The sequence below is a fragment of the Sarcophilus harrisii genome, chromosome 4 (assembly GCF_902635505.1).
Source record: "Sarcophilus harrisii chromosome 4, mSarHar1.11, whole genome shotgun sequence".
Classification (NCBI taxonomy): domain Eukaryota; kingdom Metazoa; phylum Chordata; class Mammalia; order Dasyuromorphia; family Dasyuridae; genus Sarcophilus; species Sarcophilus harrisii.
This window is the reverse complement of record NC_045429.1, coordinates 22537819-22562148: the sequence shown is the minus strand read 5'-3', so window position 1 is coordinate 22562148 and position 24330 is coordinate 22537819. Positions and strand designations below refer to the sequence as shown.

Genomic DNA, 24330 nt, shown 5'->3' with positions numbered 1-24330 from the left:
GTCACCCTCCTGTCCTGGGGGCCCTGCTCCCCGCTCTGACCCGCTCCTGCTGCCTCCTCTGCACCCGGCCCTTGTCCATCCTGTGGAAAGCATGTTTCTGTCTTCCTCCTTCCTCATCTTGCTTTGAGATCTCAGACCGAAACACGACGGCTGTGGACTCTCCCAGACTTCCCAGACCTGCTTCCTTGACCACCCTCCCCTACAGATGGCTGTCTCTCCCCTTAGAATGTGAGTAGCTTTAGGGCAGGGCTTCCTTTCTGGACTTGCTGCCTCAGCACAGTGCTGGGCACACAGTAAGTGCTTAATAAATGCTTCCCATTCATTCATCTTCTGTTCCAAGCTTGCTCCGAGCTCTGATGGTCTGTGATCCTTTGATTACATCACTATAGGTATGACACCTGTGGATTTAACAAAACCTTTTAAAAAATGAAATTTGGGGGCAGCGAGGGGGGGCAGTGGAGAGAGCACCAGCCCTGAAGTCAGGAGGTCCTGAGTCTGACCTCAGACACTTAACACTTCCTGGCTGTGTGACCCTGGGCAAGTCATTTAGCCCCAATTGCCTCAGCTAAAAGATAAATAAATTAATCAATTAAAATTAAAATTTTTTTCAATTAACCAAAAACATCCTTGGCGCCTGATATCTTTCTTTCCTGATTGGAAAAAAAAGAAAAGGAAATCCAAAGCCTTTTCACAAATATTCATAAACAAGTAAGACACATCCCCTGATTGACCAGGAATACACACGTCACCCTGACAGGCGCCTCTGGGGGAGCTGGGCGGCCTCCGGGGTGAAGGCCGACCCCGTGCCCAGGCCTCCATGGTGAGGCTCTTGTTGCCTAACCCTTCCCAGATGTTATTTGTTTTTGGTTCCCTGTGTCAGAGAGACATTCCTTGGCCCAGCCCAGCAAGTTCGCTCCCAGCTCCTGGAGTCAAGTGCCAACGTCAGGGAGCCCGGGGATTTGGCTGGCGCTTCCCGCATGGGGGCTGGGTCGCAGGGGCTCAGGTGCCGGGCCCGGAGGTGTGTTTGTTTTTAAGTCAAAGAAACTCAACAGGGAAGAAACTCCCTCCGCTTGCGGCCATCTGGAACCGAGGTAAACAGAGTCAGGGGGGATCCCCTGACAAAACCAAACCGACTTTAGGAGTCGGATCCTCCCCTTCTCCCACCAGAGGCCCCACTTCCTATCCCCCAGCCCCCCAAGAGTCATCTCCCTGTGGAAATGCGGGCCGGGCTGGGGACAAGCTTCTGAGTAACAACGGGGACAGGGATTCGGGTGACCTGGGTTCAAGCGGCAGCTCCAGCTCTCAATACCCCCGTGACCTTGCTGGGGGACGTCCCCTCGGCTCCGTGGACCTCAGCTTCTTTGTCTGGAAGATGAAAAAGTTGGCTCCCCCGAGGTCTCTTCCAGCCAGCCAGCTCCCAGAGGCGTCTCAAATTCAGTGTATTCCGAACAAACTCATTATCTTCCTCCTGACTCAGCCCTCCTCCAAACTTTCTGCTAATCACCCATCTATCCGTCTGCATCTGCCAGCTCCTTCCCCGTGCCAGGCCCTGTGCCGGGCACCCGAGATACTAGGGAAAAGCCAGGCCGCGTCTGCCCTCAGGGAGCTTATATCTACAGAGGAAACGGCCCAGCACATAAGGAAACACAGAATAGACATGAGGTCGTTTCTGGGGGAGGATGGGGCAGGCCTCGGGGGGAGATGGAGCTTGGGCTGAGCACTGAAGGATGCTGGGATTTCTGAGAGGCAGAGGTAGAATGGGGGGGGGGGGGGGGGGGGGGGGGGGGAGCGCATTCCCAGCATGAGGGTCAGCCTGGGCAAAGGCCCAGAGATGGAGAATGGAAAGTCAATCCCAAGGAACATTAGGAAGACACGTCCCTATTCTCACCAAGCTCATATTTGGGGCCCTGAGAAAATGTTCTCTCCGACAACATGAACTGGTGCTGAGTGAAATGGGCAGAGCCAGGAGATCATTGTATGCTTCAGCAACAATACTGTATGAGGATCAATCCTGATGGACGAGGCTCTTCAACAATGAGAGGATCCAAGTCAGTTCCAAACTGATCAGTGATGGACAGAACCAGCTACACCCAGAGAAAAAACTCTGGGAGATGAGTGTGGACCACAACATGACATTTCCACTCCTGTTATTGTTTGCTTGCATTTTTGTTTTCCTTCTCAGGCTATTTTTACCTTCTTTCTAAATCCAATTTTTCTTGTGCAACAAGAGAACTGTATAAATATGTACGCATATATTGTGTTTAACATATACTTTAACATATTTAACAGGTATTGGTCAACCTGCCATCTTGGGGAAGAGGTGGGGGGAAGGAGGAGAAAAGTTGGAACAGAAGGTTTTGCAAGGGTCAATGTTGAAAAATTACCCATGCATATGTTTTGTAAATAAAAAGTTATAAAAAAAAATAAAGAAAAAAAGAAAGCACATACAATAATAGAAAAGAAAAAAAAGAAAATGTTCTCTCCACCATGGCAAGGAAGAAGGCCGGCTCCTTTGCAATCTGATGTAATTCCACCCACTTACTTGAGAAATTGGACTTTCTTAGTCCAGCCAATTAACAAATAATTAGGGACGTCTACTATATACATGGCTGTTTCTCTTCTTAGTCCAGGGAAACTTAACTGGAAAGATTTAGGAAACTTGTTGGGAAAAAATACATTTTATTTTCACCAGCCTCTAAATTAAATTTGGCATTTCCTTTATTTAGAAATAGAGGCAACTAACATGTTTCTAAGACATGATCTTTGGGCTTTGAGAAGCCTAAATAGACCAAGCCATTTGCTCATTCTTCTAGGAATTATTTTCTCTGGACACTCTCTGGTTTCCCAGATTTACCATTCACCATCTCTTCTTTTCCAAAACCTAATTTAGCTAATCCATAACGCCATCTCCTCTGGATTTCTACTGGTCCAGAGACCCATTGAGAGGTGAGAGAGTCTTTAGAATACAGCTAGAATGGTAGATCTAGAAAGGACCTTGGAACACAAAACATTCGAGCTGGGAGTGACCTTTAAATTGGGATTGTCAGAACTGGAAGATCTTAGATCAGAGGATGACAGAATGTAGAATATCAAAACTGGAAAAAATTGAGGGAATATTTTATCTAATTTCTTCATTTAAAAGGGGAGGAAAATGATCAGATAATTAACTTCTTTTAAGTTACAGAGATATTATAGGTACCGAAAGCCAAGTCTTCCCACCCTAACTATAATATTTTCCAATCTTAAACTTATTTCACAAAATATTCCTGAGACCAGAAGTATCTTAGGACCAATAAACTGGCCGTTTTAGGGAGCTCTAGGAAGCAAACTGAATTTGATGTCATAGGAGATCTGTCTTCTGAATTTTTGTTGAGATGAATAAACCATATTTGTGATGAAGTCTTTTGAAAACACTGGTTATCATCTCTGGTGTTTGCTGCTATCAGAGTATTTAAGAGTTAAAACTTGTGTCGGAACTCATTGTTTTTAATTTAATTTTTTTATTAACCTAAAATTCCATTTTTTTCTCACCTTTGCGCCCAATTAAAAAACAAACCAAACCTTTGTACCAACTATGTATAGTCAAGCAAAACAAATCCTCATATTGACCGTGTCCAAAAATATGTTTCCTTTTGGTCTCCGAATCTCCGAATCCATCCCCTAGAGGTCGTCCGGAATAATCGCCATTGTATTCATCAGAATTCTTGAGTTTTTCAAAGTTGATCGTCTTTATGATGTTATTATTATTGTGTAAATTGTTCTCCGAGTTCTGCTCCCTCCACTTGATATCAGTTTCTAGAAGTCTTCCCAGCATGACCACTTCATCATTTTACTACACAACGGTGTTCCATTTAGGAGTGTGCTGGTAAATGTTGAACAATTGCCTTTGCAAAGACATATGATAAACTTCCAAGTTTAATCTGCATTATTAACATTTTCTGAATCGCTCACTTAAGACTAGACAATCAACAAAACAATAAGTCAAATCCTATTTGTATGCTTGCTGATTTCTGAGATATAAGTTCTTTTTTTTATAAAGCTTTTCATTTTCAAAACATATTCACGGATAATTTGACAACATTGCCCCTTGCATAGCCTTGTGTTCCAAAGTTTCTCCTCCTTCCCCCCACACCCTCCTCTAGATGGCAAGCAATTCAATATATGTTATACATCTTAAAATATATGTTAAATTGACGTATAAGTTCTAGTGATGAAAATTTTAACAACTGATTCTTGCAAGATGGTATGGACTGACTCCAGCACATTTACACACACCATAATTTGTTCAACTGTTCTCCAATCGATGGGCATCCACTTGGCTTCCAGTTTTTTGCCTCCACAAAAAAGATGTTAAAAATATTTTTGCCCCAATGGATACTTTTCCTTTATCTTTGATCTGTTTGAGATATAGGTCTAAGAATGGTATCCTAGATCAATTTAGTAATTCTCTAGGCATAGTTCCATATTTCTTTTTGGAATATTGGGCTAATTCTACAGCTTCACTAGCAGTGCATTGGTGTTCCTGCTTTCTCTATAGACCCTCCAACATTTGTTCTTTTCCTTTTCTCTTCTTTTCTTTTTTCTTTTCTCTTCTTTTCTTTTCCTTTCCTTTCCTTTTTTTTTCTTTTCTCTTTTCTTTTCTTTTCTTTTTTTCCTGAGACAATTGGGGTTAAGCGACTTGCTCGGGATCACACAGTTAGGAAGTGTTAAGTGTCTGAGATCAGATTAGAACTGAGGTTCTCCTGACTTCAGGGCTGGTGCTCTATCCACTATATATTTTTTTTACAAGCTTTGTTAATCTGATAGGTGTAAGGTAGAATCTCAGAGCTGCCTTAATTTGCATTTTTCTAATTATTCGTGATTTGTAGCATTTAAAAAATACTGTTATTTCCTTCACAAGCTAATTGTACAAGATTTCAGAGTCTGATTCTTTTTGTACAGCAAAATAACGTTTTGGTCATGTATACTTATTGTGTATCTAATTTATATTTTAATGTATTTAACATCTACTGGTCATCCTGCCATCTGGGGGAGGGGGTGGGGGGTAAGAGGTGAAAAATTGGAACAAGAGGTTTAGCAATTGTTAATGCTGTAAAGTTACCAATGCATATAACCTGTAAATAAAAGGCTATTAAATTAAAAAAAATAAAAATAAAAAATACTGTTATTAAGAGGTTGGATTTCTTCCTTAGAAAAGTGTATATTTTTTACCCTTTATCAATTGGGCTTGGCTCTTAGTCTTGTGAATTTGAATCAGTTCTTTAAATCTTGGAAATGAGACTCTTATCAGAGAAATTTGCTGCAAAGAATTTTCCCCAGTTATATCTTTCCCTTCTAATTTTAGTTATATTGGCTTTGTTGGAAAGCTTTTAAATTGTATGTAATCCGACTTCACATGTATAATTGATATCCTACTGCTTGCCTTCTCAAGGTGTGGAGAAGAGGCCTGAAGGAGAAAAAGAATTTGGGATTCAAATTTTTTTAAATGAGTGTCAGAAAATTTTTAAAAAATTCTAATGGGGGGGGGCAGCTAGGTGGTGTAGTGGATAGAGCACCAGCCCTGAAGTCAGGAGGACCTGAGTTCAAATCTAACCTCAGACACTTAACACTGCCTGGCTGTGTGACCCTGGGCAAGTCACTTAACTTGCAAAAAAAGAAAAGAAATTACAATTGGAAAATATTTAAAGAAACAAAATGGTTTTTTTTTTTAAGTTTTATGTAATCAAAATATTCATTTTATCTTCTGGGACCTTCTCTATACCTCATTTGGTCTTGAACTCTCCCCCACCATAAAACTGACAGATGATTTCTTCCTTGCTCCTCTCATTTGTTTATAAAGCCATTCTTCAGGTCTGAGTCGGAAAGAGGGTTACGTCATGCGTCCATCTTGGTGTATGGGGTGAGCTGTTGGTCTGTACATTATTTCTGTCACACTTTTCCAATCCCTGTCTTCTCTTTTCATTTTGTTATTATTATTATTTTTGTAATAGATGAGTCAGTTGACCAACTGGTCAACAAGGATTTATTAAGCGTCCTCCAAGGGCTGTCGTTCTAGACAGGTATCCAATATGGAAAAACAGGGTACATCCAGAACATGCAGTGGGAGAGAGAATCTCGGACGGGACGGCTCTAGCCGCTGGAGAGGGGACCAAGAAAGGCCACTATAGAAGGTGGGATCAGAGCTAAGGGAACTGAGGTTCAGAGAGAAGCGAGCCGCCTAAAACCTCACATGGCAGAGCCGGAACCCAGCCTGGGTCAGTCACCTGTAAATCACTCCCGCTTCTGTGGGGTTCTCTCTGTGTCTGTTCATCCAGGGCTTCTCAGGATTTTCCAAAACCCCTCAGTGACCCCCTGATCCCCATTTCTTTCTTGTTTCACTTCTATTTGCCAACTTCTCTGGGAGACGTTTTTCTTTTTTGGGGGGGGGGCATTTTTCTGTGAGCTGTTTCTGTCCCCTCGGCAATTAGAGATAAAGGCAGAAGGTGACACAAGTGGCCTTTGTAACACATGGAAGGAAGGACTTACGGGTCTCCAGTGAGAAGGGAGCACAGTTATCATGGAAGCCACATTGTGGGGGGCTGGCAGCTGACCCCCTCCCCCTCTTTGCCTGCTCCTCTCATTCTCCCCCGTGCCCTACAAAGTGTCGCATTTTTAGGAACTAGATCTTTGCACTTCAGCACATCCTTTTCTCTCTCTGGGTCTCAGTTTTTTTTTTCTGTAAAATGGGAGGGTTGAACTTGATGATCATTAAGGTTTGTCCGGTTTCTTTTGTTTCCTGGTGTTTTTAGAGTCCTTTTACCGGCCCCCTGGTCTCTCTGCACTTCCATCAGTGTCTTCATTGGGTTGTGTTCCCTTACATATGGGCTGACCGGATCCCTGCCGAAGACCAGGGGCTGTCACTTCAGAGCCGGAAGAGATCTCAGAGCTCACAAGGCCCAGAAACTGAGGCCCAGGGAGAGGAAGGGGCAGAGCTGGGGTTCAGACCCAGGGCCTAGAAGGCAGATGGAGCGTTTTCAACAGCACCTGGGCAACTGGCCTGAATAGTGTAAGTGCCCTGATCTTGTACTCCCAATCCCAGCCAGTTTGTTGGCTAGAACCAAATTGAATTGGATTCCAAGGTTTCTCTGAAACTTGGTATCTTCTGTCCTGTGGCCCCTCCCAGCTCCTTACTGGGTCTCTGGTTCCACTGGCAAAATGAGGGCAAATGAGGGGCTCTCCTGTTCTAAGCTCCCCCCAGCCCTGACTCCCCCTGTTCTAAGCTCCCTCCCAGCCCTGACATCTCCTGTTCTAAGCCCCCCCCTAGCCCTGACACCCCCTATTCTAAGCTCCCCCCAGCCCTGACATCTCCTGTTCTAAGCCCCTCCCAGCCCTGATACCCCCTGTTCTAAGCCCCCTCCCAGCCCTGACACCCCCTGTTCTGGATCCCTCCCAGCTCTGAATCCCCTGTTCTAGACCCTGCCCAGTTCACATTACTGTTCTAAGACCCTTCCCAGCTCTGACACCCCCCGTTCTAAGGCTCTGACATTGTAGCGTGTTTTGTCCCAAGGTCCCAGCCTGTGTCACCCCCTTATTGGTCAGGTCCCTCCCCGAGCTCCAGGCAGGCCAAACCCCCCAGTCCCAGCTCCCTCATCTTCTCCTCGGAGCCACCTCCAGCCTACCACAATCACAGCAGCACCAGCCCCACGATGGCAATGATCATGAGGATTCCGGCCAGAATGCAGATGGCCAGGAAGACGATGTCACTAGTGTCCTGGGTCAGGCTGGCCCCCAGCTGCCCCTGGGCCTTGGCCTCCGCCTGGGCCGGGGCTTCGAGCAGGTGCTCTGCGCCGCCGTAGGGGCCAAGCCAGCCGGAGCCGGCCAGCAGGTGTACCGAGGCCTCCTTCTTCCGGGGCTCGCAGCGCAGCTCGTATTTATGGATCTCCTCCTGTCCGACCATGCCCGAAAAGTCGATGTACAGGACACTGACGATCACAGCTGTGTTGTTCCTTTTCTGCAAAAACCAATCCAGAGCCCTAGGCAGGGCTGGGTTCCTTCCCAGAGCCGGGCTCCCCTCAATGATGGGCCCTACATACTGCCCGAGGGGCCAGGGGATGCTCCATCACCCTTCCCCAGACACCAGCTCCTCTTCTAGCCTGCCCCAAACCCAGGGACCCACGATCTCCCAGGGCCATGGTCTAGCGGTGGACTGCCTGGATGAGCCTGTGACGGCTCACACTGAACAGGACTTCTGGGGACGGAGGCGATTGCACTTGGCTGGCGGGGAGAGCTCAGGAAAGGTGTGGAATCAGCCGACCCACTCATCATGGAATTTTAAAATCTTAGAAATCATTGAGAGTTAGATATATAGAATCAATCACTCTAATCATGGAATCATAAAATCTAGATGAAGACTTGTAGTCAGAATATCCGACATTAAAGCTAGAACATCAGAACTGGAAGGATTCTTGGACACGGGATGTTAGAGCTTGGAAGAATCTGGTATATTGAATCTGGTATACAGACTCTTAGAATCATGGGAGATAAAATCAGAGCATCTTTTAAACATAGCTTTCTGGAACAGAAAATTCTTAAGAGGACCTTAAAAGTCAACAAACCCAATCCCTGTTCCTTCTACTGCCCAGAGTTCCATGAAACTCTGGGATCCCCCTCCTCACCTCTTACCTGGGATTCGGTGCCACAAGTATCAAACCGGGCCTGGATTCTGAAGTGGTCCCCAACCACCTGTGCTGGGCAGCTTCGGCTTCCCAGGTAGATCTGGCTCCGATCCAGCTGGGCCAGTGACTGAATGGAGATCTGGATCTGGAAGTCGGTGCGGGTACAGCTGACGTTCATGGGGACCACTGAGAACAGAGGAGGGGCTGGGGTCAATGGGGCCTGCCAGGGCCCAAAGCATGAGAATGGCATCTGAGCAAAAGGAGGTATGCACTGGGGCCCAGGGGACCGGGCTTCTAGGACTCCCTCTGAGAGACTCCTAAGTCTGGGGGCTCCATTCTCTCTCCGTGCCTCAAGGAGATCATTTGTACAATGAAGGGGCTGGACCAGATAGTCCTCCCAAGTTCTAGCTTGGCATTCCGTGTCTCCCGATCACTCCTGCTCCAATGTTCCATGCTCTAAGCTCCCTCTGCCCTGCAGCTCCCCGCCCTGCTCATTCTCCCTGTGATCTCTAATCACTCCACTCCTCAGTTCTCTCTTTGCCTTGATGATTCTCTCCTTCCCTTCTCATCTGGACTCCTTAGTGGACTAGGTGGCCAAGTCCCTGCCTTCCTTAGCCTTTCATCCATCCTGCCTGCCATCCAAACCTCAGCTTTGATCCATCTCACTGTCCATTGCCTTCATTCCTTCTCACCAACTTTTGAAGGAAACAGGAGGAAAACTCTTGGGCTCCCAGGTGGATTAGTTTCATTTAACAGCCCTGGAACCCAATTCTCCCTGGCAGTCTGTGAGAGTCAGGGAAATCCTCCCTGGAACCCATTTGAGGGAAATGATGGGCAGGGATGGGGAAGGGAGGAAAAGGGATGAAAGGAGTTTTCTGGCCTCTCAATTGGCAGTAGGTGACAATGGCATCATCATTACCATCATCACCATCATCATCACCATCACCATCCTCCTCATCACCATCCTTATCATCATCATTATCATTATCACCATCACCATCTGCATCAACATCATCACCACCATCATCATCATCACCATCATCACCATCATCACCATCATCATCATCACCATCATTATCATCATTCACCATCACCATCATCACCATCATCATCATCATCTTCATCACATCTTCATCAACATCATCATCATCATTATCATCATCACCATCATCATTATCATCATCATCATCACCATCATCACCATCACCATCATCCTCATCAACATCATCCTCATCACTATCATCATCATCATCATCACCTTCATCAACATCACATCATCATCATTATCACCATCATCATCATTTTACCACTTCAGATTTGGAACCATTGCCAGATTTAGAACCTCTCCTTAACCACATGTGACCTTAGACCTCAGGTCTCTCATCAGAAGTTGAATGTGTTGCACTAGGCGACCTCTGAGCTCCTTTACTGCTCCAAATCGATGCATTACTAAATATTTATTAAGCACCTACTATGTGCCATTTTAGTATCTTTGCCAAGAAAACTCCAAAAAGGGGCCATGAAAAGTTGGACACGACTGAAAAATGACTGAATGACAACAGTAATAACAAACGTACCAAGCCCATGCTAGGTGCTATGGGGTGCAAAGAAAGAATCGGGACGGTCCCTGCCCTCCAAGCTTTCTCATCTGCAAAACTGAATCTATTCCCTGGCAGTTCCGAGTGGGGCAGGAAGATGGCACTTCATTTACTCAGCCCTCCGGGTCCCAACAAGCCTCCCATCCCCACTGCTTCCCACCAAAGGACCCCGAGTTTGCAGGGCAAACCATGATCAGAGGATCGAGGAGAGAATAATAGTAAATTACATATAACTTCCATAGATTTATATCATATCAATTTGTAAATCTATTTCTATAAAGTAAAAAAGTATATTTATATATTACATATAGTTATATATTACTTCTATTATACACACATATATTGCATGTGTACACATATACATAATATATTAAGGAAATAGATTCCTATATTATATATTTATATGATAATCATAATCATAGCATTAACATAGTGCTTTAAGGTTTGCAAAACATTTTAGTATTACTTAATTTGATCTTCATAATCTTGGAAGGTGGATGGGGAGCAGGAAAAGGGAGCACACATTTATGAAGCACCTACTGTGTGTCAAGTGGTTTATAAATATCATTGCATTTATGGTCCCCATTTACAGATGAGGCTCCTGAAGTTGAGCAGGGCCAAGGGACCTGAGCTAGTAAATGTTTGTGAGATTTCAGAGGCCATCTAAGTTTAACCCCCTGTTTCTTTCCTCAGTTTCTTTTCATACGTTCCCTACCTCTCTGTGGGGGTCTTCAGGGGAGGGGAGGCTCTCTCTGCCTCGGCATCCATTTGCTTCCCAGAACTCCCCTCCCCATCGCAGCATAGAGGATGGAGGAGGAGGAGTGGGGTGGGCAGGGTCTCCAATCCTCTCTTCAAGCATTTTAAACACAGGAGGGCTCCTCACACAACAACAGAGGGAAGAGAGCCACTATGGCCCCAAGGGAAATGCTCCTGGAGTCCTTTGTCAGCCACCTCTTCTGTTGGATCAGCCAATGGCTAAGTCCCTTCTGGCACTGGCACTCTGGCCCTCTATGTTTTAAGATGTCCCGTGATTGACGTTCTGGGTTGAGTTTTGACATTCTATATTCTGATTTTCCTGTCCCAGTCTCTTCCACACTCAAATTCATCCTTTACATAGAACAAACGAACATCCTAACATGCATATCTGACCACACCAATCGCTTTTCCTCAAGAAACTTCTGTGGCTCCCTATTCCTGTAGGAAAGAATCCATGATGCTCGGCTTTCTGCCATGGGTTCCCATCTATCTTTCCTATGATCTCCTATTACTCCCCTTCATTCACTCTCAATTTTACTCGCCTGCTAGCAGCTTCCCACACATGGCGCTGCTTCATTTCTTCGCCTGTCTCTGGGCCTTGGTAGAAGCTGTGCCCCATGCCTGGAATGTTCTCTTTTCTCACCTCGACATGGCAGAATCCTTGGCTTTCTTCCAAGCTTCCCTCACAGCTTGGGTACCACCTCCCACTTGAGACTTTCCTCATTCCCCTGCTTGTTACTGTTTCTCTGTCTCTGTCTCTCTGTCTCTGTCTCTCTCTCTCTCTCTTTCTCTCTCTCTCTCTGTCTGTCTCTCTCTGTCTCTCTGATTCTTTCTCTGTCTCTGTCTCTGTCTCTCTTTCTCTCTGTTTCTGTCTCTCTCTTGCTGTCTCTTCTCTCTGTCTCTCTCTATCTCTGTCTCTCTCTGTCTCTGTCTCTCTGTCTGTCTCTCTCTCTGTCTGTCTTTCTCTGTCTCTCTTTCTCTCTGTCTCTGTCTCTCTCTCTCCCTCCTTCACTCTCTCTGTCATTTTTTCTCTCTGTCTCTGTTTCTCTCTCTATTTCTCTTTCTGTCTCTCTGTCTCTGTCTTTCTCTGTCTCTCTCCCTCCTTCACTCTCTCTGTCATTTTTTTCTCTCTGTCTCTGTCTCTGACTGAGTCTCTCTCTATAAATCTCTGTCTCTTTGTGTGTCTCCCTGTCTCTGTCTGTCCTCTTTCTCCCTCCCCTTCTCCACCCTCCACCCCACTCTTGCCCCATGTCTCTTAATGACTTCGGTTGTTTACCAGCACCAGGCACTGTCCATGGTGCTGGAGATACAAAGACCATTGAAATAGTCCTTTCCTTTGCGAAGTTAGCATTCTGTCAGCAAGGAAAGTGGGGGGACCAGTGCTAATATTGACTGCAAATAATGATGCTTGCTGAAGTTTATGATTTCACATTCTAGGACATTTTGTGGCACGTCAGAGGTGCAGCGGGAAAAGCGCCAGCCTTGGAGTCCGAGGGTCTGATCCCACCTCTGATACCCAGGCCCTGGGAGCCCTTCCCTTTCTGGCCCTCAGTTTCCTCATCCATAACATGAGAGGTTCGACCTCGAAGGCCTTTGAGATCCCTCTGACTCCATATCTGGGACTCTCGATCTCTCTGTTCTAATATTCTTTGTTCTAGCTCTGACATCCTAAGGTCCCTTTAGGTCTAATTATCTACAGTGGGGATTTAACTCTGTATTGGAATACTGAGCTCCCCTCAGTCCCACATTGTCTGAGTGGTTGATCCGGGCTCCCAATGTGGAGGCTCCCCCGGGGCCATTTTCCAGCAAGGAGGGAAGACAGGAGTGTAAATCAGGGCTGCGCCCAGCTCCGAGCTGCCATGATGTTGGGGAGGACACAGTTCGGGCTGTAAATCCCCAGGCTTCCAGGCAACAAAGGCTGACGTATTTCTAGGCTTTGCCTGACAGAGAGAGCCTGTTGCTGGCACCAGCTGGTCCCGTCCTTTCCTTCCTTCCCTCCCCACCTGGCCCTTCCCAGCATCCTCCCCACCAGTCTGCCACTCCTTTTATTGTAAGAGCCAAACGGGAAGAAAGGTCAGAAAGACTGTGTCCACAAGGCCAGGAAGAGGGAAACTCCAAAGCCTGTACAGTTGGAGCAGTCATAAAGCTCTCCCAACCCCCAACTGCTCCCCGTTTCTCCTAAAATTATGTAAAGGGGAAGCTCCTCGAGGGCAGGACTCTGTCGTGTCCTGGGATTTCCCAGCACCACACAGTGTGTGCACATGGTGAGGGAGCTCCCCAATCCCACCCACCACAGCAGCTCTTCCAAACTTTCGTGTCCTTCCTCAGCCCTCCCACGGCTTCTTCCCCACCTTCTCAGCGCAGAATCTCACTTCACATTTCACCGAAAAAATCTAGACCGTGTAACATGGTCTCCTTCTCCCACCTCTTCATGTCCCGTCACTCGCTGCCCTGGCGCTTTATGAGTCAGGACTTCCTTGGTGTTTTATCAGTTCCCAGGAATTCAGTTATCACCATCACAGATGGTTCTCAGTTCACTTTATCCATAACTGCTCTTTCGACCTGCAGACTCAGCTCTCCAACTGCCCTTTAGATGCCACAAGTTGACATTCCCTAGACATCTTTTGTATTTTTTTGCTGAGGCAGTTGAGGTTAAGTGACTTGCCCAGGGTCACACAGCCAGGAAGTGTTAAGTGTCTGAAGTCAAACTTGAACTCAGGTCTTCCTGACTCTAGGGCTGGGGCTCTACCCACTGCACCACCGAGCTGCCCCCTTAGAATCCTCTTTCAAAGTCATCCCCAACATGAACCCTTTTCTGATCCCTTCCGGTGCTAGCCCCCTCCCCCATAAAATCGTCTTGTTCTCCTGTAGAGAACTTCTCCCCCGAGAGGACGTAAGCTCCCCAGAAGCAGGGGCCGGCTCTGCCTGCTCTCTCAGCAAGTCCTTACTAATGTTGGGGGGGCAGCAGACCAGAGGGGAGAATTTTGAGGAAGGCTTTCTCGGGAGCACGGCCAGGTTGGTGGGGGTAGGGGAGGCTCAGAGGGAGGACGGCCGAGTGCTCCACCCGGTCTTCCCTGGGAGCCCTGGCCAGCCACTCCGAGGGGGCCACACTCACCTCCGATATAGGCCACGGAGAAGCCGCGTCTGGCCGTGTTGCGGTCCGTGTGCAGGACCAGGAGGAGCTGGTGGTGGCTGCTCGTGATGGCCGCGGGCACCTCTCGCCCGCACCACCTCCCCAGGAGGGCAGCGGCTTCACTGGCCCCGTCAAAGGCCGCCAGGTGGTCGAAGTCGCAGCTGTTGGTCAGCACGTTCCGCTCCTCGAGGTCCAGATCCAGGAAGAACACCTTGATCCGGTAGCCGGGGGGCATCTGGATGGTCCAGTGGCAGCGGATGTTGTTGGGGTAGGAGTTGGGATACTGGGGGCTGGAGAAGTTGCCCTTGATGGCCATATAAACTTCCTGGCACTCCCCTGGGGGGAGAAAGAGCAGCGTTAACGGCAGCTTGGGGAGCCCGGGAGAAGGGGCCAGGTCGGGGCTGGGGCGCTGTGGGTCTCCAGGATCTTGGGCTTGCAGAGCTTGCAGCAGGCCCTAGTGTGGACTTAAAAACTTTACTCACAGGTGATGGAGTCATACCCACCAGTCAAAAGGGGTTCCTTAGCCCGAGCCGGGCTTCCCGTCACCTGCAGTTCTATGTTCCTAACACCACATTGTTGGCTGTTATATGGAACATGAAAGGATTCTTTCCCTCCTTCCCTTCCCCTCTCCTCTCTCTCCCCCTCCCTCCTTCCCTTCTCTCCTCCTTCTGTGTGTCCCCTTTCCTTCTTCTGTCTCTCTCTGTGTCTCTGCCTCTGCTCCCTGTGTCTGTCTCTCTCCTCCCTCATCCTCTCTCTCTCCTCTCTGCCTCTGCCTTGTTTTAATGAAAACCGGCTCTTTCAGCAGGCAGAAAAGCCACTGGAGGCCCAGCTGTCGTGCCCCGAATTCCGACCAGCCGGGAAGCTGCTAAAGCAGACGCGCCGGGACCTGGGGGACGGGGAACCCTCTGTCACATCCCTCTGATGGATGAGCCGAGGAAGGCCGCGCGCCATTTTCCCGGGTTTGGAGGCAGAACAGTTAAGACTAAATGGCATAATATTTTGCAAGAGAAGTTGACCCAAGAGAGATGGGACGTTGCCAAGCGTGAAATTCGAAAAACACGGCAGAAATGAGTTTGATAAAGAGGGAAGGGAGGAATCCGCCAAAGGGACCGAGGCGGACGCAGATGGACGCAGATGAAGAGCAGGGACCAGCTTGGGTTGCGTTTGAGGCCGTGTCTCCCGTCCCAGCTGGGCTGGGAGCTCAGGGCCACTGAAGGCCCGATCTTGCCGTGGAAGCTTGGACAGACTCTGTCTCCAGTTTGAGCCACACGAGCCCTCCTTGGGCTGCCCAGTGACCCCTCTATCCAGAGGCTGCCCCGATGCCAGAGAACAGAGGCTTAGGACACAGAGTTTGGTCCTGCTGTAGCTCAGAGACCCCCAACGTAAGCAACCCGCCAGCCTTGGCCTCCCCCAGACATCAGTCAGCTGTAGTGGTTAAGCAGCTACTATGCAGCTAGGTGGCAAAGAGCACAGAACGCTGAGCTTGGACTCAGGAAGACTCGTCTTCTTAGGTCCAAATCCAGCTTCAGACACGAGCTGTGTGACCCTGGGCAAGGCACTTCCCCCTGCCTGCCTCAGTTTCCTCATCTGTAAAAGGAGCTGGAGAAGGAAACAGCCGACCAGCTCACTATCTCCACCAAGAAAATCTCAAACGGAGTCAGGTAGGATTGTCACGACTAACAAAGTTCAACATGTGTCAAGGCCCCGAGCTAAAGATGGGGGCAATTTTAAAAAGGCAGAAAGCAAACAGACCCTGGGCTGGAGAAGTGCTCAGTCTGATGGGGGAGCGAATACGCAGACAATCACCCACAAGTACACAAAGAGAAGGGCTGCGGGTACGTGCTGCACACGGGCCCTGCTCAGGATTCAAAAGATTATGTAGATATATTGGCCGAGTGACCTTGTTCTTTGACCTTTTAGTGCCTTAGATGATGGTCTAAGACTCTAAGCTGCAGAGAATGTGACAGTCTACATTGGTGGAGGGAGTTTCCTCTCGTGGGAGTTCTCTGTAGCAAAGAAATCATGGGTCTATCCTTGTTCTTTCTCTTCCAAGGAGAATGAACTTGGAACAGGACAGAGAGAACAAAAATGAGTGTCCAAGGAAACACCCAAGAAAAGTGAGCTCATGAGCAGGAACCTCATCGCTCTCAGTAAGTACCAGGATGAATGATGTTCTAGGTTCCTGAAAGAAACAGCAAATGTAATGTCTGAGAAACTGGCGGCGGTTGGAAGACTTGGGAGACGAGGAGAATGTGTTGCAGAGGGAAAGGGAATTGTCCTGATTTTCCAAAAAAAGGCAGTGGGGGACAGCTAGACATCTATCTATAGTGAAGACATATATATATATATATATATATATATATATATATATATATATATATATATATTAAGGGACAGCTAGGTGTCTATCTATAGTGGAGACATAAATAGAGATAGAGATAGAGATAGTGGAAAGAGCACCTGCTCTGGAGTCTGGAATACCTGAGTTCAAATTCAGCCCCAACCTCTACTAGCTGTGTGATCCTGGGAAAAACACTTAACCCTGATTGACTCAAAAAAGGGGAGTGGGGGGGCAGGGAGGAAATAGAAGAGAGGGTGCAAAACTGGGCCGTGAGCCTGATTTCAATTCTTACAAAGGTCTAGGAGCCATCATTAAGGAGACAGTCTGTGAATGTTCCCACCCCCCAAAAAACCAATCCCAAGGAGTCAGCAAGACGTCATCAAAGGCAAATTCTGTCCTTTCTAACAGGGTCACTAAATGGGCAGGTTAGTGAATGCTGTGGGCAGGGGGCTGTAAAAAGACGTTGTGAGTGGAATAATTCTGTTGTCATCTCTTTTTTGACTCAAAGATCCCTTTGCAAGAAGGATATTATCGGCGGCAAGGAAAGACCTGCCCATTGGAAGCCCAGTTCCCTTAGCTGGATTATCCATCATAGCAAAAAGCTGGAAATAAAATCTATGTCCAACATTTAAAGAATGTCTAAAAAAATTGGGATATGTGGTTATAATGGATCACTTGCCACAGAATAAATGACAAATATTAAAAATTCAGGGAGCCTCCGCTGTTTGAAAAGTCATCGACAAGTCAATTCCACTTTAGAACACCTCTCTGGTGAACTGCCCCAGGGGATTATAATCAGAACTATTCTTTTCAACCTTTTTATCTATTTCTTGAATAAAGGCATAGAATGTATGTTTATTAAATTTGCAGATGACCTGATGCTGGGAGGCAGCTAATATGATGGGTGACTGGATCAGGATCCAAAAAGATCTCAGCAGGCTAGAAAAGTAGAAAAGATGAAGTTTAATAATAACCATAAAATTCTGCCTTTGGTTTGAAAAAAAATTAACTCACAAGTATGAGATGGAGAGGCGTGGCTAGACTCATTCCTCTGAAGATGATCTGGAGGTCTTAGTAGACTACCAATTTGATATGAGTCAAGTGTGTATAGTAGCTATGTATCATATATGGTAGATGTTTATGCTAGATAAAAATCACCCAACTAATGGCTTTTAGGCAGAGTTAAGAGAAGCCCAGAAGAAGAAGATGGGCCCTGGTCCTCTGCCCTGGTCAGATCACACAGGGAGAATTGTGCTCCGGGTACCACATTTTAGACAGACTGGAATGCATCCGAAGACTGAGGGAAACTCGAGAATGAGCTCAGTGAAAACGGGCTGCAGCACAAGGGATGGCCAGTTTGGAGAAGGGAAGGCGTAGGGTAGACATGACAACAGTTTTTAAGTATCTGAAGGGGAGCTCCAAGAGACTGGGCTTAGTCTTGCCCCAGAGAATGGAGGGAAGATACAAAGAAATTTAGGTTTGACGTGAGAAGAAAATCCCTTAAGAGTGAGGCTGTGGACAAGCAGAGCAGAGGAAGTGAAGGGTTCCCCATCTCTGCTGGTCTTTAGGTTATTTGGCCAGTTGTGAGTCACGGAGATTCCTGCTCACCTGTTTTCGGTCTCCCTGAGGAGATTTGGGACTGAGAGCTGCATTCGGGAGATGTGGGAGCTCTTGGGGTCAGGGTGGGTCCTCTCCACCTGGGAGCTCCCCAAAGTGGGCGATGGGCCAAGCCTTCCCATCTCCCTCTCCCCCAGATCCCAACTCCCCCTACCTGAGAAGTAGTAGGCCTTGAAACCCCGGCCGGCGATGTTGAAGTCAGACTTGAACACCACCTGCACCTCCTGGCCCAGGGACACCAGGTCTGGCGGCTTGGTGCTGCCGCAGTAATGGCGGCCCCGGGCAGGGCCTCCCCCCTCAATGACCGCCACGTAGTCGTAGTTACACGATCGATCGCTCTCCACCTGGAAGTCGGCAAACACCAGCTTGATGGTGGAAGATCCGGACGCCCTGATGACCCAGTGGCACTCTGCGTTGTTGGGGTAGCTGCCGGGGTACTCCGGGCTGGTGATCACTCCAGACAGGCCGGTGAGCACCCCCCCGCAGGTGTCTGCAAGAGAACCACGCCACATCAGCGGGACAGAGAGGGGCCCCGAGGTCCTCGGGCAGGACTGGGACAGACCTGCCACAGGTGGGCCCATTGGCCGTGCACAAGGCCCCCATCCCCATGGTGGGGCAGTAACAGGGGGCTAGCTGATCCCCATTTCACAGGGAGGAAAACTGAGGACAAAAAATATGGAGAGACCTCCATAGTGGGTAGGAAAGCGGGAATCAAACCCAAGGCTCATTGATCCAGACCTGGAAGGACCCCAGTGGTCATCTGGTCAAAGCCACTGTGTCTTATAGGTGAGAAAAGTAAGACCCAGAGTTGGACAGGTGGGGATTGTCGGAGCTGCAAGTGACACATGGTCTAAGGGCCCATCTCTCCTCCCACTCCCTTTCTGACCTTGAGGGGTCCCTTAGCTTCTCTCTCTCCCTTGACTTCCCTCTAATCACCTCTGACTTTTCCAATCATCGCCTGGCTTTTCTGGTCACCTTTTGACATTTCCAGTTGCCCCCTAACTTTTCCAGTCACGCCTTGAGTTTTCTAATCACCCTCTGACTTTTCTGGTCCCCTCTAATCTTTTTGGTCACCCCTTGACTTTTCTGGTCACCTCCTGACTTTTCTAGTCACCCCCAACTTTTCCAGTCACCTCCTGACTTTTCCCAACATCCCTTGTCTTTTCCAATCACCCTCTGACTTTCCAGTCACCCCCAAACTTTCTGGCCACCCCTGAGTTTTTGGTCCCCCCCCCCGACCTTTCCGGTAGCCTGCTGAGAAGCCCCAGCTGGCCACGTGCTTGTCCGAGTGGAAGATGACGGACATGATGTGCCAGGAGGAGGTGAAGGGAGGCGGGCGGCTCTGGCCACAGAACTGGCCCAGGAGATTGCCCTCGTCACTGGAGGCACCATTGTAGATTTTCAAATAGTCGTAACCGCACGTGTCGTGGTACTCCAGGTCAAAGGCGTGAAAGGTGAGCAGGATGGAGCTGCCCTCGGCCACCACGATGAGCCAGCTGCACTCCGTGTCGTAGGGGTAGAGCCCCGGGAAGTTGGGGCTGGAGAAGTTGCCTGACGGCCCCGAGAGCACCCCACCACACTTGATGCCTGGGACAAGGAGAAGAGACCGATGAAAGCATTTCTGTCTGGGAGGGGAGAGTTCCCAGGTGACCAAATGCTCTGGAGGGATGGAGGACCATGAAGCTCGAGAGCTAGAAGGGACTTTCCAGGTCATCTCTGAGACCCAGGTAGGTCAGTAACTTAACCAAATGGTTAATAGCAAAGTTGGGATGTGAACCCAAGTCCTCTGACTCCTTCTCAGAGAAGAAACGTGTTTTATTGACTCATCAAGTCTGGAATTGGCCCACTGACTCACTTGGAATTAACTAAAAAACTGCCGATTCTGGAATTGCAGATCATGTGTTCTTTGATTCACAGATTTCCAGGGGTCCTCAAACTACCAGATGCAGCAGCTGAGGACGATTATCTCCCTCACCCAGGGCTATGAAGTTTCTTTATTTAAAGGCCCACAAAACAAAGTTTTTGTTTTTATTATAGTCCGGCCTTCAACAGTCTGAGGGACAGTGAACTGGCCCCCTATTTAAAAAGTCTGAGGACCCCTGTTCTAGAACATAGATTCACAACCATAAAATGCTAGAACCTAAGAAGCTCCCATGCTAGCACACTACCTGGATCTGTAAGAGGATCTCACTGAATGCGTATTGATCAGCTATTGATTGACTCACTGATCCTATGGGATACAGCTGCAGAGGATTAAGCAGGCAGGACAAGGAAGGATGGAAGAGTATGGAATATGGATACCCTCTATCTCCTCTTTCTTCAATCCTTACAGGTGGATGTTAGATGAAGGTGAGACCCATCAAACTTATCAATCAACAAGCACTTAATAAATGCTTGTTATTTAATTATTAATTAATCATATAATATAATTATATATGGTACATAATTATAATAATATAATTAAGAAATAATTATTTAATAATAATTAATAATGATAAATACCTGCTATGTGCCAGGAGCTCTAAGTGCAAGAAATAAAAAGCAAAAGTAAAGTTGTACCTGCTCTTGGGAAATTCACTTTGTTTTCCAGTGACAATCTTTAGTGATGCAGCTAAAAACTATTGGCAAGTGTTTTCTTGAACTTTCACACCTGTTGGTTTTGAAGGACAGAAGGAAAGAAAAGAGAAGAAAAGAAAATGTCCATATTCCCCAAGGAATGAAGCCACAGGACATGACAGGCAGCCTCTGATTTCCATCCACAAAGATCACAGAAAAGAAAAAAAAGTGCGAGGGATGGGATTGGGGGACTAAGGAGACCAGAGAAGGGAAACCCTTGATCCAGAACAGCTCTGAAAAGAAGGGGCAGGAGGACAAGAGGGCCAGCAGAACAAGGAGATTACCTTCTTTATAAACAATTATCCAAAGGAAATTTAAAATGAACTCCCAGTAGGCAAGTGTCCTGTGGGTTCTTGCCTTCAGAGCCTGCCATTCCTCCCCAGGACTTCCCCTGCTAATGGAGGAGGTGCAGAGTAATCTTGCAGGAGGAAAGGGAGACACGAGCAGCTGGGGGTGGACATGGGGTGCACTACAGAAGTTCAGTCCAGAAGGAAACCAGGCGTTCCAAGAGGCAGAGAAGGGGCGGGGAGTGTCCTGGTTTGGGGACAGTTAGCACAGAGGCTCAGGGTGTCTCGGGGGAGTGAGAGCACCTGGGATTCCCATGTCTCTGGAGCAGAATTGCAAGGGAAATAGTGGGGGAGATGAAAAGTGGTATCCACGACACCCTGAGCTTGGCGATGCGACAGGCCCTCTGCTCCCGATTCTGGGACTCAACAAGCCATTGTTAAGCCCTCCCATTGCCCTGCACTATTCCTCCCCTTCGGAAAGGTCTCTGCTCCCCTGGCAGCGGGTGATGTGTATTTATGCCCTAACAGTCTTCCTCTCAGGTCTGATGTTCTCTGTTCTGAACTATTTCCAGTTCTAACATTCTAAGTTCTAAAGTCCATCCCATCCTTGGGACTCTGACATTGTGTTAAGGCCTCCGTTCCCAAACTTGGTTCTGAGCTTGCTTCCAGCCCTGCCGCTCGGTGTTCTGGGCTGCCTCAGAGCTTTCTTCCAGGCCTGACGTTCCATGTTCTAGTCTCTCCCAACTCTGGCATCCTCTGCTTTGAGCTGACATTCTGCGTTCTAAGACTCATCCCAGCTCTCATAAGCTACGTTCTAAAGACCCTTGTGGCCCCTTGGACACTTGGCTATTGTTGACTTCTATTATTGCTCCTGGGCTCAAAGGGACCTTAGAGATCATCTGGTCCAAATCATTCATTTTACAGGAAACTGAGGCTTGGAGAGGTTAAGACTCACTCAAGTACATATTGGTAGCAAGTAGAAGAGTCAGAATTTGAACCTGGTTCTTCTGGATTCTACCTTCCATTGCACCAAGACAAAGCAGAACATGGGTAGATGAGCCCCAGCCTCCGCCCCCCCCCTCAAGCTTTAGGCAAGCCCACCTGCAGCCCATTTCATGCCATGTCCCCAGACTATGGTTTGTGGCTCTTCAGAAGACAAGGGGCGGCCCCTGCAGCCCTGCACCTGGGCGAGGTGGGACAGGGAGGAGGCAGGCGGAGGCAGGGGTTAGGAGGAGGAGGCTGGTAAGCAGGTCTCCAGGAACCTGGGAGAGAGCCCTGGAGTCATAGCTGCGCCTCTCAGGGCCATCCTCATTCCCCGAGCTTTGCTGCCTCTGGACCTACCCCTAAGGGGATGCAGACCCTCTTTGCCCCTCGCTGGAGACGTGTGACTGCCCTGTGGGGACATAACTAGGAATTCTAGTTTGGGGCCTAGTTCAGGGAGGAGGAGGGATTATAGTCCAGGGGATTTCTTCCCAGCTGCCACTCGACCTGGGCTTTCCCGGGAGCTGTTCTACCCTCTGCTGAGCGAACATGGAGAAAGGATCCTTATCTCGGAGCGTCCCGGCCCCAGAGAACCCCGCCCTGAAACGCCCCATCTCTCTGGTCACCCGGCTGCCCCTGTCCTTAGGCGGATGGTGCTGCTTGGCCCAAGGGCCCAGTAGGCTGGGTCACCGTCACCTCCATTCTGTGCATCTGCAGGTTCTGAGGGGCAGCCCCCCTAGAGTGGCCCACATCCCTTCCTGCTAGTTAGTCCAGAACTAACATGTGGATCATCCAGAGCCTCCCTCCCCTCCCATCAGCAGAGAACCTGGGAGAGGGAGAACCTGCCCCCTCTGGGTCAGCGTCTGGAAACAAAGGTGGTCCCAGCCGGCCTTTGGTTCCGATCAAAGCCTCTCATTTACGTTCCTTCCTTTTCTTGTCCAATATGAGACTTAGTTAATGAACGCTCGTGAATGTTCCTGAACATCAGGAGTCAATAACCAAGCAACAGTGACCACAGGACCTTCTCTATTAAAGGGCATAATATCCTAGAGAGCCTTGACCAAGGGGCCATGGGAGGGGCTCCCCAGCCTTTGCAAAACACTTTCATTGCCATTATCTTAACAAGCCCAAATGGGAAGCTAGGAGAGGACGATTAGTCCCATTTTATAGGGGGGAACTTGAAGACCAGAATAAGTGGTGCCCCTTTCAGGGCATTATTATTAAAATAATAATAATGGATTATCTTGGAGCTCAAAGTGGCCATGATGTAGTCACCCATCTGGGCAATCTAGGTCCTCTCAGCTCTGCCCGAGTCCCGAGCTAACCCGTTCCCCTCCTCCCTTGCCCAGGTAACAGTCTACCTTTTTTTCCATAGGCTGGCAGCCCCACAGCCCTCAGAGCCATCAGCAGGAGGAGCCAGGAGGAACCTGGGCTTTGCTTCATCTTGTCGTCCCTCGGGGGTCGGCAGAGCTAGAGAGGGGCCTCCAGGTGGAGGCTTCCGGGGCCTTTGGCTCTGGGATGGGAAAGAAAAGAGAAAGAAAGAGAGGTCCTAAGGAGCCTCCTACTTAATAGCAGCGTGAATAATTCATGGGGTCTCTGAATTAGAAAGCTGATCCATTGGGTGCTTCCTTCACTCAATTTTAATGTCGTGATCAAATGTCTCTAGATTGACACTCCCAGATCCTTGGTCATTGCTCTTATATTTGGAAGGGGGGGGGGATCTTCCAACAGGGAGAGGTGGGAACACGAGGGTTCAAAGACCTTTGGGCTGGGGACTCAGGGAACCCTTAAGAATTGCTGCAGCAATCTGGAACTCTGCCCAAAGGGCTTTCAAGCTGATGCCCCTTTGATCCAGCAGTGTCTCTATTGGGCCCTTATCCCAAAGAGATCCTAAAAGAGGGGAAGGGGCCCACAAATGTTTGTGGTGGCCCCTTTTGTAGTGGTGAGGAACTGGGAACTGAGGGAAGAGTGACTGAATCCGCTCTGGTCCACGAATATTATGGAATATTCTTATTCTGTAAGAAATGAGTGGCGGGCTGGTTTCAGAAGCAGACTTCCATAACTGATGCTTAGTGAAGGGAGCAGAACCAGGATAACCTTATACACAGTGACAGCAAGAGCATGTGATGTTCAACTGGGGCAGACTTGGCTCTTCTCAATAATTCGGTGACAGAAAACTATCTCAATGAACTTTGGATGAAAACTGTCATTCTCATCTGGAGAGAGAATTATGGAAACCGAATGCGAATCGTAGTATTTTCACTTCTTTGTTCGTTTGCGTTTTCTTTCTTGTGGTTTTTCCCCTTTTGGTCTGATTTTTCTTGCACAAGATGACAAATATGAAAAC

At 48.2% G+C, this 24330-nt stretch overlaps 1 protein-coding gene across 1 annotated transcript; it reads right to left on the bottom strand.

The window, feature by feature from the left end:
* Nucleotides 1-7663: 7663 nt before the first annotated feature.
* Nucleotides 7664-23426, bottom strand: CDCP2 (CUB domain containing protein 2). Its single transcript, XM_003770341.2, has 6 exons — nucleotides 23345-23426; nucleotides 19339-19686; nucleotides 18254-18589; nucleotides 14124-14477; nucleotides 8662-8840; nucleotides 7664-7990 (listed from the first exon to the last, which is right to left on the bottom strand). The coding sequence occupies exons 1-6, from the start codon at nucleotides 23424-23426 to the stop codon at nucleotides 7664-7666; spliced, it is 1626 nt and encodes a 541-aa protein (XP_003770389.2).
* Between the last annotated feature and the right edge of the window lie 904 nt (nucleotides 23427-24330).

What these genes read in the sequence shown, in the direction of transcription:
- CDCP2 (XM_003770341.2), bottom strand. Translation starts at nt 23,426, where the DNA reads ATGAAGCAAAGCCCAGGTTCCTCCTGGCTCCTCCTGCTGATGGCTCTG. An exon ending in CTCAGCAGGCTACCGGAAAG is followed by an intron (nt 18,590 to 19,338) that starts GTCGGGGGGGGG and finishes GTTCTCTTGCAG; the next exon opens with ACACCTGCGGGGGGGTGCTC. An exon ending in CTTGTGGCACCGAATCCCAG is followed by an intron (nt 7,991 to 8,661) that starts GTAAGAGGTGAG and finishes TGGTTTTTGCAG; the next exon opens with AAAAGGAACAACACAGCTGT.